At 45.6% G+C, this 18,716-nt stretch overlaps 1 protein-coding gene across 6 annotated transcripts in view; it reads right to left on the bottom strand.

Annotated features, from left to right (window-relative positions):
• The window catches only part of TP63 (tumor protein p63), a 129,269-nt gene that overhangs the window by 65,221 nt on the left and 45,332 nt on the right, over positions 1-18,716 (bottom strand). For all 6 annotated transcript variants that reach the window (XM_033150924.1, XM_033150925.1, XM_033150921.1 and 3 more), the window contains one exon: positions 6,402-6,656. In XM_033150924.1, coding sequence (XP_033006815.1) covers positions 6,402-6,656 — 255 coding nt within the window. The remainder of the gene's footprint in view (positions 1-6,401; positions 6,657-18,716) is intronic.

The raw sequence follows: 18,716 nt of genomic DNA, 5'->3' as shown, positions 1-18,716 counted from the left end.
TATTTCTAATAGTATAACCAAATCATTATTTTTTTGATATAACTGTAAAAACTACTCTGAAAGTTTATTATTCCAAAAACGAAACCTTCACCTGGTTGTAAATATTAAGATTATACCAGCAAGAATGAGTCTTTCCGTAAAAAAAAGAAGAAGAAAAGAAGGGAAAGATTTAAATCAAGTCTTAGTGAGTAGTGATTTAAATCAAGTCTTACTGACTGGTGATTTAAATCGTGATTTAAATCGGTTTGATTTAAATCAAATCCACCCTGTGCACAGGTATGCTGTTTTTGTGAGCCTCGGTAGCTTATTATTATTATTATTATTATTATTATTATTATTATTATTATTAATTATTTATACCCCGCCCATCTGGCTGGTAAGAGTCCACCTTCTGCTTTCTCCCACACCCATATTTAATAGACTTTTGCTCAGACTTAGCAGGCTGGATCCTCTCCTGCAAATAACATTCAAAGTGGCAGAAAAACCTTAATTCCTATTGTCTGGCGTTTTAATCACAGGCTGTTGTTGTTTTAGAAAAAGCAGCCCAACCAGATGCAAATACGCACCTCGCCTGGCAACGGGAACACAAAGAAAAACAGCGGCAGAGCGAAGAACATGAGTTTAGTCATCTCCAGATAGCCTACACTTCTAATCAGTCTGCGGGAATCAGGCTCAGAATATCACATTTTCACTTGCCTACGAATGCTCACTCCAAGGGTGGATGGGGAAAATGGAAAGGGCATCCCACGAAAGGGAAGGGGGAAAAGATGGGCTCAATCCCAAAGGATCGCCTTCCTGCCTCTGAGGAAGGAAATCTTTGGATCTAAGGGACCAACCCATCTGAATTCAAATCCTGCCATGGGTTCTGCCGGCGAGAGGCCATTGCCAAACCTCAGTTGCTGCAGCAGCTTTCCCTGTTGGAATGGGTGGAGGTGGTGGGAGAAGGAAGAAGTCTCTCCTCTTGTGGGAAGAACAAAAACAGCTGTTTCGAAATGCCTTGTTTTCTTCCACATGGGGGAGGAAAAAAGCACCAGGAAGAAGCAGAAAGGAGGAGGAGGAGGAGGGCACTCCTGCCACCTCCTGATATATGGGAATCCAGCAAGTTCTCAGATCCCACAATAAAATGCCGACACACCATTTAAAGCTGATTACAGCTTTGCTTCCAATTGCAAGAGACCTCACGCAAAAGCATCACAGTAAACACACCTTTATCTGCTCATGACTCAAAGAGCACAGCTGAATCCCCCCTCTCTCTCACCTGGGTTTTCAATAAAATAAAATAAAATAAAATAAAAATCCTTCCAGTAGCACCTTAGAGACCAACTAAGTTTGTTCTTGGCATGAGCTTTCGTGTGCATGCACACTTCTTCAGATACACTGAAACAGAAGTCACCAGACCCTTATATATAGTGAGAGAGTGGGGAAGGGTATTGCTCAGAAGGGTGGTGGGAATTAGGATTTTCAGACCATTTTCACCTCATGTGAGAAGAGTGGCCTTCAACCGTCAGGTGCCCTCACCTCTGTCCTTTCCCGTTTTCCTGCAATTTTTCCAACATTTCTTTCCCTTCCTTTGTGGAGAGGCGTGCCACTTTGATTCACAGGCCAAAGAAACCCTACTTGGACATTTTACACGAATGAACCTCGTCCCTCTCCCCCATCAACTGCTCCGTTTCGATCAGTTACATCCACTCGGGAAGAAAGTGCAGTTTGCCGTTACGTCTGAAACAGCAAAGCACCTTCACATGAGCTTGCAAAAAACCAGTCAAGCCTACCCAGATATTTAGAGAGCTGCGACTTGTTTTAACCTGCTTTTAGTTTATAGTTATTTTAACTTTTTGAAAGCCTCAAATCATCATTGTTAATTCTTCTTAGTACTGATACTGTTAGGGGACGCGGGTGGCACTGTGGGTTAAACCACAGAGCCTAGGGCTTGCCGATCGGAAGGTCGCCGGTTCGAATCCCCGCGACGGGGTGAGCTCCCGTTGCTCGGTCCCTGCTCCTGCCAACCTAGCAGTTCAAAAGCACGTCAAAGTGCAAGTAGATAAATAGGTACTGCTCTGGTGGGAAGGTAAATGGCATTTCCGTGCGCTGCTCTGGTTTGCCAGAAGCGGCTTAGTCATGCTGGCCACTTGACCCGGAAGCTGTCTGCGGACAAATGCTGGCTCCCTTGGCCAGTAAAGCAAGATGAGCACCACAACCCCAGAGTCATCAGAGGCTGGACCTAATGTTATTCGTTTACCTATTTATTTGTTTTTGTAAACCACTTTGAGGATTATTATTTTTCAATTCAGAGGTGTATAAATGTTGTGAATTAAACAAATAATAAAGTCCTCCAGATCCAGAATGCCAGCTTGTTCAGAACCTGCTTTGAAGGGATATTTTTTGCTGGTTCAAACTGTGCTTTCCACAAAAGCAGATGTAAGAGAGAGAGAGAGAGAGAGAGAGAGAGAGAGAGAGAGGAGGGAGGAGTGAAAGGCAGAGCACAAGGTTTGTTTTCACAAACACAACTTCTAAGTCATGTTGTGATGTCTATTCGGCCCCATTTCTCTCTCTCTCTCTCTCTCTCTCTCTCTCTCTCTCTCTCTCTCTCGATGACGGACCATAAATTGGTGAGAATCAGCCTTGGAAAGAGTTGGGATAAACTGGCCACAACATGTCAGAAATCACACTCAATAGTAGAGACGTCAAGAGCATTCTGGCAACCACTGAAACAGGAGCAAAAAGTGCTGGTGTTCAGTGGAAATCAATCCAGTGGAATACAATCAGTATTTGCCATTGCTTTCAGTCTGCAAATTGTGCATAACTGATTACCTTTCCCTCCCCTTTGCATTGTGTTTCCTTTGCATTGTCATGAACAGGGTGGAATAACATAACGGCAACGCAAATTACAAAATCAATGATGTAAGTTATGTGATTTTATCATTTTGCCGCCGCGAACAGGAAGACGAATAGCACAGCTTTGGGTGGAATCGAACTGCAGCAGAACGGAAAGAGCGCTGCAGGGGCCCAATGCAGGGTGGAATGAAAAATGATGGCGACTTGAGTCACTATGATCTTCTGTGATCTTATAAGCTATCAGGGTGGTGTGCAACTTAATGTACACAATATCATAGAATTGCAGAGTTGGAAGGGACCCCCAAGAGTCATCTAGTCCAATTCCCTGCAGTGCAGGAATCACAGCTAAAGCATTTCTCACAGATGGCCATCCAACCTCTGCTTAAAAACCTCCAGGGAAGGAGATTCCAACCACCCTCCGAGGGAGCCTGTTCCACGGCCGAATGGCTGTCACTGACAGAAGGTTTTTCCTAATGCATGCATATTGCTGCTTAACGATGAAACTTAAAATAGTGGAATTGCTACTAGTATTGTTAGCATTGTTTAGTTCTGAGTACAGAATCTGCTTTGCATTTTTATATTGTTGTTTTGTGATGTTGTTATACAGTGGTACCTTGGTTCTCAAATGCCTCAGTTCCCAAAAACCAAAAACCCAGAAGTAAGTGTTCCGGTTTCAAATGATTTTTGGAAGCCAAACATCCTATTGTTTCCGGGGCACCTGCACCAATGGTTTTCAAACATTTTGGAAGTCAAACGGACTTCCGGAATGGATTAAGTTTGGCACGTTTGGTTTTGCTATTTATTTTGAGTTTTTGTGGCTTTTTCAGTTAATTTGTTTTTGTGACTGTGTGGAACCCAGTTCAGCTACTGATTGACTGATTGATTGATTGATTGATTGATTGTATGACTGTGGAAATGGATAAAAGCCCCCCCCAAACAATGACTATCATCAGTGCAGGTAAGAAAAAGAATTATTGTTTTTATTATGATGATTGTTGTTATTTTTGTATTATTATTATTATTATTATTATTATTATTATTATTATTATTATTATTATTTTATAGTACAGCACATTGATTATTGCTGTCATTTTATGGATCAATGGCCTCGTTAGATAGTAAAATTCATGTTCAATTGCTATTTTAGGGGTTGTTTTTAAAAGTCTGGAATGGATTAATCCATTTTGCATTACTTTCTATGGGGAAGCACACCTTGGTTTTGGAACGCTTTGGTTTTGGAACGGACTTCTAGAATGGATTAAGTTTGAGAACCCAAGTACCACTGCATTGCATTTTATATCATTGCTGTTGCGATATGTAAACTGCTGAGATATTTTGTTCAAACATGAAGCGGTATAAAAAGTTAACTAAACAAGGTCACTTGGTAGTAAATCTGCAGCCACACCCTTTTAAGTTTTGGGACTGTGCACCAGAACAGTAAAATCCAATTGCAGCTGAAGTTTGCAACCTCTCTCGGTCTCTCTCTCTTGGAAAGAGCCAGCAATTCTTGGCCCTGCCATTATAGCCTTGGGAACTAAGCACATCTTGGCTGAGTGGCTTCCTGAGATGGCTCTCCTATGGCTGTACAGTGCTTTCCGAGAACAAGATGATCTATTAGGCAAGGGCCTCTCCTGTTCTCAGCAAGGCCAAACAGTCCTCGAGGGAATAGTTACCAGGGGGTAAAAGGAGGAGATCCTGCAAGGTGAACGCCTTATTCCCCCCTGCCAACGCCCTTTGGTAACAGCCAGTGAAAGCTGAAAGAACACTTTCAAATTGTGTTACTCTTTGCAAGGGTGGGGCATCATGCAAATCACAATTTTAATAGGTCACTGTAACCGAAGAAATCCTTCCAGTTGGGTTGGTTGCTAAACTGTCATCAGGGAGACAGGGAGGTGACAGGTATTCATCAGAGAGCCCTGGAGTCACATCAAGAGGCGAAGGCAAAAGATGAGATCTTAATTCCTTCTGATTGGGGTGCTGGAGGAGACTCTTTGAGAGTCCCATGGACTGCAAGAAGATCCAACCTCTCCATTCTCAAAGAAATCAGCCCTGAGTGCTCATTAGAAGGACAGATCCTGAAGTTGAGGCTCCAGTACTTTGGCCACCTCATGAGAAGAGAAGACTCCCTGGAAAAGTCCCTGATGTTGGGGAAGATGGAGGGCACAAGGAGAAGGGGACGACAGAGGATGAGATGGTTGGACGGTGTTCTCGAAGCTACCAACATGAGTCTGACCAAACTGCGGGAGGCAGTGGAAGACAGGAGGGCCTGGCGTGCTCTGGTCCATGGGGTCACGAAGAGTAGGACACAACTGAACGACTAAATAACAACAAGACAACCTCAAGAAGAGCCAGGGGGGGCTAAGATGGCCCCCAGCAACACAGGAGCCCCAGACAGAGCCGAGGATACCAAGAGGAGGTAGCCGCACCATCTCTGGTTCTCAGCAGGTCAAAGGATCCAGATCCAACGAGAACATGGCTAGCTTTGGCTCACATTTGGGAAGTGTTTCTTTTATTTATTTATTTTATTGAAAGATTTTCATGAATAGCAGAGGGACATGTAAACGCTCCTGTTTTCAATTCAAAGAGTCCTTTTGACACGTCAGCTACATTCGGTGTGAGACATTGTTGTCGTAGGCATTGTGAGGACGGGAGGGGGGGAAGGGGAGACAGAAGGGGGAGAGAATGATCTTTCTTTCTTTTCCATAGTGTAGGTGCAGAGTTAGTACCCAAAGGAGACAAGATACTGCTCCCAGACCCTACAAACCTCATCACAATCAAAGACCAACGGGAGCATATCAGAAGTTGCAAAACGAACCCTACCCAATGGTCTAAATTGTGTCTAAACCACCCTTGGGAAGTGTTTACGAGTGACCTGGTGACATGACAAACGCACAGGCGAGGGCAATGGAATCCTTGCCCTTCATCAGTTCACACAACCACATGAAATGTACATTGTAGCCCCCATTTTCCCGCTTGGATTCCACCGCGGACTCAACAATCGGATGCATGGTCTGGATTCAACCACACTCCATTCTAAACCAGACCAACCAGCAGCTGGCATGATTGTAGTTTGGGCTCAACCAAATTGCACCGTTCACAGCCTGAATCCTGGAGAAGCTGGAAGCTGTTGCCCATGCAGAGAGATAGCATGCTGCCTTTTGAACGGGCTCTTTGGCTGGCTTTGACTTTAGGAAAACATGAAGCTTTAACCCTTGAACTGTGCCCAATGGAATTGCATTTTGCACAGGGCATTTAAATTAACTCTGGCTACCAATGGACTTTGGAAAACTACCATGCCTCTTGAGCAACTGTGAATTACTGCAATCTAGTGACTCACCACCCTCGTTCTACCGCTCACATTCCCAACTTCCTCCAACTCAGAAGTTGTTCCATCCAGTCGGTGGGAAAACATGACCAGGAATGACCCATGCCCTACCGTTGGAACTCGGTTCCTTCCTAACAGGGAGAACATTTGACTGCAACTTCCCAACTGCCGCCATATTTCATGCAGCGGCTTTCCAGTGCCCCCCAAGCCAGACCCGACCTGCCTGCCGGAAGACTCTTACCGTCCATGTGGCCGACTTGGCAGTGCTGGATTGTTGAAATGAGACGTCAAAGCTGTGAGGTCCTGGGTAGTCTGTGTTGGAGGGGATGGCCGGCGAGGGCGAGAGGGCGTCAAAGGTTGAGCTGGGCTGGGCGTAGGGGGAGGGTGCCGTCACGCTGTTCTGAGCGTGGTCCGTGTTGTACGGGCTTGTGGACGAGGAGCCATTTTGGATCTGCTGGTCCATGCTGTTGAGGAGCCCCAGGTTTGTATACTGTGGCTGAAAAGGAGAGAGAGAATACATAGATTTGTTTCAGTAAGTGAAAGAACCCTGTCTCCATTCCTCTGGAAATAATTCCAGTTCAGCTATCAGTGCTTGGCTATCTATCTATCTATCTATCTATCTATCTATCTATCTATCTATCTATCTACACACACACACACACACCTTTATAATATAATAATAATACCTTTATTGTTAATGTACAACCTGTGTACAATGACATTAACCGAGCCTCCCCACCCCACCCCAAACACTCATTCTCATTGCACTCTGTGTGCTTGTCGCACAACACACCACCTCGCAAGTCAGTTGTGCTATGTCATTTTCCGTTCAGCAGCCTAAGAGCCCACGGATAGAAACTGTTTTTTTAGCCTGTTGGTACGACTGATTCTACTTCTATATCTCCTGCCCGAGGGTAGAAGATTAAAGAGGTGCTGGCTGGGGTGTGAATCGTCCCTGGGAATTTTCCTCGCTCTCCTAAGGCACCGATCCCTTGCGATGTCATCTAGCAGGCTCAGGGGACAACCCATGATATCATGTGCCGTTTTCACCACCCTCTGTAAAGACTTTCTGTCCGTAGCTGTCAAGCCAACGTACCACACTGTGATACAATATGAGAGGACACTTTCTATTGTGGACCAGTAGAAGGAGGTCATCAATTGTTGTTTAACATTGTTCTTTCACAAGACCCTGAGGAAATGGAGTCTCTGTCGGGCCTTTAGCACCTTTAAGCACCTTTAAGTTTGACACAATCTTGAGAATCACAGAATCACATAATTGTAGAGTTGGAAGGTGTCCCCAAGGGTCATCTAGTAGGAATCACAGGTAAAGGATCCCTGGCCGATGTCCATCCAACCTTTGATTAAAGACCTCTGAGGAAGGAGAGATCTCCACCTTCTGAGGCTGTCTGTTCCAAGAAGGTTATTCCCTGGATTTCCACTGCTCCATGGAAATAGCCAGGGAGTTATGGTGCCGCCACCTTCAGCAATACATTTCATTCAAGCTCAAAGAACCTTCCAATTGCTCTTCTTTTCCTGCCCTCTCCTCGCCAGTGACATCTTAATCCTTCACCTCACACTATTTTACAACAGGGAGGGATAAGAAATACTTTTAATTGTCCTTGGCTGAAATATTTAATTGTATTCTACTCATAAAGCCAGTGGGACCAGTGGCCATGATCTTAGTTTTTTTGATGTTGATGGTCTGAAGCTCAACATCAAAAAAACTAAGATCATGGCCACTGGTCCCATCACCTCCTGGCAAATAGAAGGGGAAGAAATGGAGGCAGTGATAGATTTCACTTTCTTGGGTTCCATGATCACTGCAGATGGTGACAGCAGTCACGAAATTAGAAGACGCCTGCTTCTTGGGAGAAAAGCAATGACAAACCTAGACAGCATCTTAAAAAGCAAAGACATCACCTTGCCGACAAAGGTCCGTATAGTTAAAGCTATGGTTTTCCCAGTAGTAATGTACGGAAGTGAGAGCTGGACCATAAAGAAGGCTGATCGCCGTAGAATTGATGCTTTTGAATTATGGTGCTGGAGAAGACTCTTGAGAGTCCCATGGACTGCAAGAAGATCAAACCTATCCATTCTCAAAGAAATCAGCCCTGAGTACTCACTAGAAGGACAGATCCTGAAGTTGAGGCTCCAGTACTTTGGCCACCTCATGAGAAGAGAAGAATCCCTAGAAAAGACCCTGATGTTGGGAAAGATGGAGGGCACAAGGAGAAGGGGACGACAGAGGACAAGATGGTTGGACAGTGTTCTCGAAGCTACTAACATGAGTTTGGCCAAACTGCGAGAGGCAGTGAAGGATAGGCGTGCCTGGCGTGCTCTGGTCCATGGGGTCACGAAGAGTCGGACACGACTGAACGACTGAACAACAACAACAACTCATAAAGCACATCGATCAGATTATATATATATTTGAAGACTACCAGATGTAAGAAGGATCTCAGCACTGACCCAGTTTGGACAACCACATCTTGGATTGATAAACCAAGACATGCCAGTCTTTTGAACACGCATACAAAACTTTCACAACGAAACCAGCAAGACTGTAACTGACCACAGCTTCTCATTGCATCTGAACCGGAGAAACTCTGGTTAGCAGCAGGAGAATGAGGCAAGATCCCAAGTCCACTTCAAACCACGGTTTAGGATCCTGGCTCGTTCCAATGCTAGGGACCAAGGTTTCCTGGTTTGGATGGAACAGGGAGCCATGAGACTTCAAGATCTGCTCGCCAAGTAGCACAATGAAGATGAAAAGATCTCGGCCATAGGTGTCCGTTTAGCATTGCTCTTCAGTTATTTCTGTAGCTGTTTTGATGATAGTTCATCCAACCCCCCCGGGGACATCTGTGGAAGGCGATTAATAAATAGCAACAAGTGAGCAGAGCTTTAGTGGGTGAGAAAGTGCAAGCCGCTCGCTCACATTTTGGTTTATTAAGCTGAGATGCGGTTGCCTGAACTTAGCCACCGAAACGTGTTTACGCTGGAAGAGCAAGGACGGTAGAGGAACCAATTCGCTCAGAGACGAAAGCAGCAAGTTTGGCAATGTCGCTCAGCACGCACCCCTGGCACCGATGCCAAGAGAAGCAGCCAGCCCTTTTGCCTGCCAGCTAGAGGCACCTTAATCCCTAAAGAAAGCCACCCCCGCCTTGAGGGGCCCCCTTGCTCAAGCAACGCAGCCCTTTGCCCAGCAGGCAGCCAACTCTGCCCTGAGAAAAAGCAGGCCGTTCTCTTGGCCACCGAGATTTGCTCCATTGCCACAGCACCATTACAAGCCTGTCTGGCTTGCTCCTGCAAGGGATGGGCCACCCAGTCAATTTCAGGCTCTCATTTTCCCAGCCTCGATTTAGCCACATTTCCACATCGGTTTGTGATTCATTTTTGTCTAAAAGTCCTCCTGAAAGCTGGCTAGCGTCCTGGTGCTAATTTCTGCTAGTATTTGCGTTTTCACAAGCCATTGCCACATATGCAATGCATTTTTGTCGCTGGTTTAAATGGACATATGCATTTCGAAGCACACCTTTCCCTTCAAGAACCACAGATTTGTATTTTATTTTATTTTATTATTAAATGGTGCCAAGTCCCACCAACATCCCACTTACTGCAAAATCCCAATTTGCAATCTCTGGGAGTTCCTTCAGGCAAAACCATCTGAGGAAGCACCAAAATTTGCCAACCTGCCAAACTCTCTCAAGGGGGGGGGGGTTGGCATGTCCTTGATTTGGTTGTCAGGAATGAGTCGGTTTTAGCCGTATTTCCCCCCCCCCAAGTGTTTAATAGGTATCTAGCCTCTTAAAATGGCTGTTGCACAAGCGTTCGCCCTTCCCGTTTCCAACAGGCATTGGGCAGATCAGATTAGAAATCCTAATCGCAATAAAGAGGAAAGCAAATTGTGAATACGGCAGCCTTGTCATTCCAAGCAAGCCAGGAGACATCTGTCTGAATGGCGAAGAGGGGAAGAGCCATTCCTCCGCATTGATCCAGCCACATTCCACAGCCCAGCACCCCCTCCCAGCTTGCTATTTAAATAGTGATTAATCCTCGCCTTGACATGAGCAGCTGGGAGGCTGCTTCTCTCTCCCTGCTGCTCCTGTGATCCTCTAACCCTTTGGCCCACTCCACCCCTGCCCCAGACAGGTGCATCAAAATGTCCAGGTGAGAGGAGGGAAGTTAAGACACACAGGGGCAACGCTGGGTCTGGGCAGCCGAGCCCCCAGGCCAGAGAGGCTCGGAGGAGCGGTTTGCACCCAGAGGTCAGCGTCTGAGTCGCTCGCGAGCCCTGGGGCAGCCATCAGATAACTCTCTCGGAGGCGTACGCCTCCTGACAAGGGAACAATTAGAAGGGGGCAGCCGAGCCAGGGGCACAAAGGCGCCATGGAATTTGACTCGGAATTTGGCTTCCGATGAAAACACCCCTTGCCCGCTCTCTCACTCTCCTTCCTCTCCAAAGGCCACGGCGTCACTTCTGAGAACAACAACCCAAAAAAGGCTTCGGGTTCTTGCTTGACTGGCCACACCATCAAAAGATTTGAAGGAGAAAACAGGGAAAGTTGTTTGCTTGTTTGCAAATTCAGGTGGTCTGTGTTGGTGATGCAACAGAGGCTTGAGCTGCTCCCCGCCTCCCCTGAATCCGACCTTAGGCGCTTCACTGGGGCAAATTCACGTGTGTGTGTGTGTGTGTGTGTGTGTGTGTGTGTGTGTGTGTGTGTGTAGAACTGGGACCAATGGCACCTGCTCAGTTCCCCCTCTGAATAAGGCCATCCGAACACAGGGCTCCACCATGATCCACAGCGGGGGTAGGCAACCTAAGGCCCGGGGACTGGATGCAGCCCAATCGCCTTCTCAATCCAGCCCACGGACGGTCCAGGAACCAGCATGTTTTTACATGAGTAGAATGTGTCCTTTTATTTAAAATGCATCTCTGGGTTATTTGTGGGGCATAGGAATTCATTCATATTTTTCTTCAAAATATAGTCCGCCCCACCACATGGTCTGAGGGACGGTGGTCCAGCCCATGGCTGGAAAAGGTTGCAGACCCCTGATCCACAGCCACCATGTTTCAGCAAGACTTTTTGCAAAACTCCACCTCTCTGCTTTTGCACGAAACGAAGGGGGGACGTTTTTTCCTCTTCGCACTTAACTGAGGTGTCTTTATAAAACTGTACTTGAGGAAAAGTACAGATAAAATAAAGGACTTTTTAATGCAGTGTATAGTTTAACTCAAAATATGGTCTGAAGCTCAACATCAAAAAAACTAAGATCATGGCCACTGGTTCCATCACCTCCTGGCAAATAGAAGGGGAAGAAATGGAGGCAGTGAGAGATTTCACTTTTTTGGGTTCCATGATCATTGCAGATGGTGACAGCAGTCACGAAATTAGAAGACGCCTGCTTCTTGGGAGAAAAGCAATGACAAACCTAGACAGCATCTTAAAAAGCAAAGACATCACCTTGCCGACAAAGGTCCGTATAGTTAAAGCTATGGTTTTCCCAGTAGTAATGTATGGAAGTGAGAGCTGGACCATCAAGAAGGCTGATCGCCGAAGAATTGATGCTTTTGAATTATGGTGCTGGAGGAGACTCTTGAGAGTCCCATGGACTGCAAGAAGATCAAACCTATCCATTCTCAAAGAAATCAGCCCTGAGTGCTCACTAGAAGGACAGATCCTGAAGTTGAGGCTCCAGTACTTTGGCCACCTCATGAGAAGAGAAGACTCCCTGGAAAAGACCCTGATGTTGGGAAAGATGGAGGGCACAAGGAGAAGGGGACGACAGAGGATGAGATGGTTGGACAGTGTTCTCGAAGCTACTAACATGAGTTTGGCCAAACTGCGAGAGGCAGTGAAGGATAGGCGTGCCTGGCGTGCTCTGGTCCATGGGGTCACGAAGAGTCGGACACGACTGAACGACTGAACAACAACAATAGTTTAACTCGTTCTCCCAGGAGAAAGTGATGGCCACCAACGGATGCCTTTGAAAGAGGGTGAGGCAAGTTCATGCCATAACGGGTGACATTCTGGATACCGCCAGTGTGCTATTCATGAACACAAACCACGTGTGCAGCAGAAGACCTGTTAACAGGGAGTTGGGAGGAAGGAATTATGGGATGGTGGCAATCATGCCGCCTAAGTCAAGATTAGCATCAGGAAAGGCCTGTGTAAAGAAGAGATCCTGCAAAACAGTGCACCAAGGCTTGTGAACCAAGAGCAGGTTTGGGAAGCTAGTTTTTTGGCCGTTCCAAGACTGCCAACTGACTCTCCTCTCTGATTACAGTCAAATAACACCAACTATTCCAGGAAACAAAGCTGTTCAGTTAGGAGTACCAAGAATTCTAAGCAGATCTATGGCAGGGGCGTAGCATGGGGGGGTGCTGGGATGATGGCCCCGGGAACATTTTTCTGGGGGCGCTGTGCATGCCGCCGTGCCACCCTGAGCTGCTTTGCGAGCCTTGCAAAGTGGCTCAGGGCTGGCATCAGTCTGGTGACGTCGACGGCACATGCTGGGCTGGCGTGGCAAGTTCCATTCAACCTCTGCGTCCTGCCACCCCAGCGCCCGCCCGCCCGGGCACCAGAAAACCACGCTATGCCACTGGTCTACAGCCTCATTCAGGCTTCTGCTTGTCCTGCTACTTTCCCCAGGGAAAACCCGCTGAGTTTTTACCACTGAATTGGAGCAATTGTCAACGGGGTTTTCTGTGGATTGAGGTTTGCTCCGATTCAGTGCTAAAAAGCGGCTTTTCCAGGGGAAAGTGTTGGTGTAAGCAGAAAACCACTCGGATCCGTGCTGTCTAGGCACATGACAAGCAGAAGTATGGAAGTTTTCTTCTTGTTTTTATTGTGTATTTTGTGCTTTTATGTTGTAAGAGACCAGAGACCAGGGCCCTGCGGGATTTGGCATCTTTCCGCAGGGCCTGCAAGACGGAGCTGTTCCACCTGGCCTTTGGGTTGGTTTCAGTTTAACCCTGATGTTTCGTTCTTTTGGGGTGATTGGTGGGCTACTTAAAAATGAGGCTGAAGTTTAGATTTAGTTTTAAATTGTATTTTAATCTGTATTTTAATGAACTGTTTTAGGTTTTTGTTGTGATTTTATTGGTGTTAGCCGCCCTGAGCCCGGTTTGGCGGGGAAGGGCGGGGTATAAATACAAATTTTATTATTATTATTATTATTATTATTATTATTATTATTATTATTATTATTTCGCATTGTGAATCGCCCTGAGATCTACGGATGACGGCCAGCATACAAATTCAATAAATCAAAATAATGACAGCTGCTGATCCAGAGATTTAAAGTTTCCTTTAGCTATGTTTCATAAAGCTGCATCAAGCTAGATTCCTTCACCCTCCCCTGTCTGACTGCAGATATCTTCAGGAAGGTACACCGCCCATCGCAGAAGGGTTAAAGGCAAAAAAACATATCGCAGGGGTGTTTGTGTGTGGTTTTCACATAGCTCTTGCCATTCATCTGTTACCTGTAGATTTATCGCATGATGACAATTGCACACAGCTTGATAAATGAAGAGAGATATTTTTTTGCTTGCACTCCAGAGCTAAGTACAGCAATACCCACCCTATTAGGAAGCAATCTGGTAACCTTAGAAGAATTCTCTCACTGAAGCAGCACGAAGAGATATCCATCTGTCTCTTGTGCAAACACAGGCAGCAGCGGCAGAAGGAGCAAACTTTGCCTTTCCAAACTATTCAGTAATGTCGAGGGACCTGCGAGCTCCATTTGGTTAAAATGCTGGATGCACAGTTAAGGGCCAATCAGAATAATCACGTGATACATACTCCTCTGGGACTGTTTCACTTCAGACTGGGGGTAGGAATTGCACGTCTGAATGTGTGCCTTCATTTTGAAAGCATGGCATCCCCGCATGCAGAAAGCTAGCCCAGCAGGGGGAGAAACATTTTAGCTTAGTGCTTTCAACTAGTCTTCTACATTTAAAAAGTCGTGTGGGGCGGTGTAGGTGAACATTAGCAAAAATACAACCACCTCCCACCTGCAGTCTGGGATAGTAAAACCCTGACCAAGGTACTTCAGGTTGTATCAACAACTGAAGCTTCGTAACTGGCCCATCCAGGTCAGTGCTGACTGCTCTGACTGGCAGCAGATCTCTGGAGTTTCAGCCTCGGGGGTTTCTACCAGTCGAACCTGGCACTGACGGAGACTGAAACTGGGGCTTTCTTCTCTAGCACACACACCTCCAGAAACTGAAAGCTCAGCACAGCCCTTTGCCAAGTAAATTCTGGATTTGCACAGATACCTGTCTCAATACCATTGATGTGCGGAGCTACAAAGAAAGGGGGGGGTGAAGGATGAGCAGGCGATTTCCTGTTCCATTTTGTGATTGTTCAATGGGTTGGCTGCTCTCCTTCACTTTCTGTCCCATCAGATTTGAAGAATCTCTGAAACTTATTATTAAATGGACACACCTGCAATTTGCCAGCTTCCATGCCTTGTTTTGCCATACAGTTTACGATGCACACAAGCAGGTAAGCACACGGGATTGCAATACCAGACAGCAAGTGATCCCTCAAAGAACCCTGGGGGATGTGCACACAGATTAAATCACAGATCAGAAATGGATTCCAGTGCATTTGTATTGCTGCATCACGATTCCTCTGCTATAAGTAAGATCTCACCTCAGACAAACGCTATATCGAATCCCAAATTTAACTGTTATATACAGTGCTTTTTTTCTTAAAAAAAAAGTTTAGGGGTACTCTCATTTTGACTCAAGAAAATCACTATTTTATAGTTCAAATCAGGAAAAATAAATACAGTAAACGGACAAAAGTACGAAGATTCACAAAATGTTTAGGGGTATGCGCCCCCCTGCGTCCCCTCCCAGAAGAAAGCACAGGTTATATATCTTTATTCCAACTAGAAATGCAAAAGACCACTCAGATTCCCTTCAATGATAGTTAATTACTTTGTACCTGTACATATGCAAAATTGTATCACAGCTTAGTTGGTCTCTAAGGTGCTACTGGAAGGAATTTTTTTATTTATTTTGTTTTGACTATGGCAAACCAACACTGCTACCTGCCTGTATTCCAGGTTAGTCCAATTTATTTCCTCGATACTTCATTTGTAAATTGCATCCCGCATAGCTGTGGCGTTTAATTAAAAACGGAGCTGCAATCAGTGTGCGGTGGTAGCTTGGCAAAGGAGGGGAGGGATATCAGTTTGATAAATAGTAAATAAATAAAATGTGCAAGCGAAACAGCAGCAAACCGTACATGTGCAGAGGTCCAAACCAAGTGTCAAGCAGAGAAACGATGGCTTTGCAAATTATTTGCGATTAGGTCCTTTGGAGTCTCCAAGATATGGGCGTGGGGGGAATGGGAGGCAGAACTGTCAGAGCATCACAGAAACTCGAGGTTTTAAACCTGTGTAAAATGGAGGAGGCAGCCCTCGCCAATCAGGTGCCCTCCAGATATTTTTAAACAGCCGCAGCCAGCACAGTCCCATGGTGTTTTGGGTGACTGGAGCTGTGATCCAACAGTTTCAAAGGGCACCGGGTTGGCAAAGGGTGGAATAAACTCTCTAACAGAATGGATACAGATGTTTCAATGGCTGAAATTCACTGGGTAAAGGTCTGAAAGACTTTCCTACTTCAGGGAAAGCGGCATGGCAAACAGCATGGAGAGGAAAGGGGCACAGAGATCACACAGACAAGTGCATATTCCAGATCCACCACAGCTGAGCACTAACAATTCCTCGCACTGCAATTCAAAACTGGGCACAGTCGATTATTATTTTTAAAAAAACTAAAAACGGGACCAGTGTATAAGTTTGTTATGGAAAGGCAGAATGTGTGCAGCATGACAAAGAGAAGTTTAACCAAGAAGCATGTGTAGGTAAGTTTTCAAGCATTTAAGAAGTGGAGAAGAGGAGAGAGAGAAAGAGGAACTCCTAATCGTAACTACATAAGCCAGGATAAGTAGCTGATATTTAAGACTGTGCACAATGTACATTATATGAGCTGCCTGCACCTTCCTTGCCAGGATCAAGCTTAGAAGTACTAGTTCTGCCTGTATGCAGCAGAATCTGGCTGCACACAGTACCGATTGGCTGCCACCCGAGTTGTCACGAACTCCTTCCCACATCTCCCTCCCTCCAGAGTGCTTTTGCAAGTTCCCTAAGTTGGCAATCAAGCAAAACATGGGGAAATAAAGTAGTCATTCTGCCTGAAATGTGAAAGGGAGAGGAAGGCTGATGGCTGAATTAACCTTTGAATTGCTGAGAAGTCTGTCCAATGCATTGGGAGAAAGATACAGCAAAAAAGCTTTTTTATGCACCAAATCAACGCCCAGCCTTGCCTGAAGGAGAAGAAGGAAGTCAACTTGAGATGGTTCCCATTGTCGCAGACCAACAGAGTCCAACAGGATCCGAAGGGCCACACATCCCCCAGCCATGGCTTAGGGGGACAATTCAGAGAAACTGCCATAGGAGGGATGCCAAGCTGACTTCCTCCTGGTTCAGCCAACACTGAGTGGATTTGGTGTGTGTCAAATGTCATTCCGTGGATGCTATCCTCTTGCTGCTGTGTCAAATGTCTGCTATCTAAAGCATGAAAATGATACAGACAGTTAACAGTCATTTGCAAAAGGAAAACCCGATGTCACAAATGATCTCTCACACACATCCTTCTGATGCAACTAACATTTCTGACTTTTCAAACATGCAGTTGGTACTCAGTACACCAATACACAGGATGCGGGTGGCGCTGTGGGTTAAACCACAGAGCCTAGGGCTTGCTGATCAGAAGGTTGGGAGTTCAAATCCCTGCGACGGGGTGAGCTCCCGTTGCTCGGTCCCTGCTCTGGCCAAACTAGCAGTTCGAAAGCACGTCAAAGAGCAAATAGATAAATAGGTACCGCTCTGGCGGGAAGGTAAACGGCGTTTCTGTGCGCTGCTCTGGTTCGCCAGAAGTGGCTTAGTCATGCTGGCCACATGACCCGGAAGCTGTACGCCGGCTCCCTCAGCCAATAAAGTGAGATGAGCACCGCAACCCCAGAGTCGTCCGCAACTGGACCTAATGGTCAGGGGTCCCTTTACCTTTACCTTTACACCAATACACATCAGCGGTTGTCCTAGGAGAAGGCTGCAGCCTTTGAGTTGAGGATTTGGGTATTTGGTCAAAAGAGTTTTGGTCCTTTGACCCATCAAATATTGGTTAATACTGGTCAATGCTGATGTGTGTGTGAGGAGCTGAATCATCAACAGGTACGATACTTTTACTAATTACAAAAACAAATCAGTTAAGTCATATGGCGAAAGTTATTTTTTTTAACAATAAATAACTCCCAAAATATGTAACTTAATTGTAACTTTAGGTTTTTGTTTCTGTTGCATGGTTCACAGAAGAGTTCTCCTCTCTGACTTCTACCCTGGAATAACAAGGTCAGTTCACCTTTCTGTATTTTTTTTAAAATAAAACAAATAAAAAGCAAAACGTGGCCACAACTATTAAAAAACACAGAGGCAGTTTTTAAAAGATGGTTGAGCCAAGGAGGCCAAAGCAGCCCAGTTCTTCAGATGTTACGAAATACCTGGCTCAACTAAGCAGCGTGCCAGCTTTATCACGTGCAAACTTACTTGGAAGTAAGCCCCATTGAACTCAGTGGGATTGACTACGAAGTAAACCTGCCTAGGAATGTGATAAAAAAAAAAAATTCCTTCCAGTAGCACCTTAGAGACCAACTAAGTTTGTTCTTGGTATGAGCTTTCGTGTGCATGCACACTTCTTCAGATACACATATTCTTCAGGTATGAGCTTTCGTATGCACACACGCTTCTGTGTATCTGAAGAAGTGTGCATGCACACGAAAGCTCATACCAAGAACAAACTTAGTTGGTCTCTAAGGTGCTACTGGAAGGATTTTTTAAATTTTGTTTCGACTATTGCAGACCAACACGGCTACCTACCTGTAACTAGGAATGTGATGTTACTCAGATGCAAGGTTAAATACAAGAAGGTAGAGGCTCAGGCTGCATATGGAGACGGAATTTAGCTGCAATTTTCTGCACCCCATTGAGCTCAACGCACCTTTCTTCCGGGCTGTTAAGACTTCGTAGACACCTTCTTTCCTCCCCTCCTTAAAACCTCAAGGCTACTGCTATTTTAACCACCTCCTTCCCAATATCCCCCACAATTCCAGTGCTTTATTACTTTCTGTTTTTAATGCTCGCTGCCCATTCCTGAAATTGGGGAGGTGCGAAGTTAGATGTGCCAATGAAGGCCAATCTCTCTGTTTTCACCCTTCGGCAACAGGAATATATGGAATATTTCTGGTCAAGTCGTTTGTGTCCAATCTGAGTATGGGGGATAAGGTGAAGGATAAAATATTTTTTTAAAAACAAGCAGGCACAGAAGGGAACAACGGCTTTGACGGGGGTCTTTAAAATTACGAAGGCTTCTCTGAAAAACTCCAGACAGATTTTCCAAAATGATCTAAGCCTCTGCCCGACACTGTCTGAGACATGAATTACCTACTCTTAACTCAACCCGGGTTCTGCAACATAAGATCAA

The sequence above is a fragment of the Lacerta agilis genome, chromosome 5 (genome assembly GCF_009819535.1).
Source record: "Lacerta agilis isolate rLacAgi1 chromosome 5, rLacAgi1.pri, whole genome shotgun sequence".
NCBI lineage: Eukaryota > Metazoa > Chordata > Lepidosauria > Squamata > Lacertidae > Lacerta > Lacerta agilis.
This window is presented reverse-complemented; position numbering and strand designations above follow the sequence as displayed.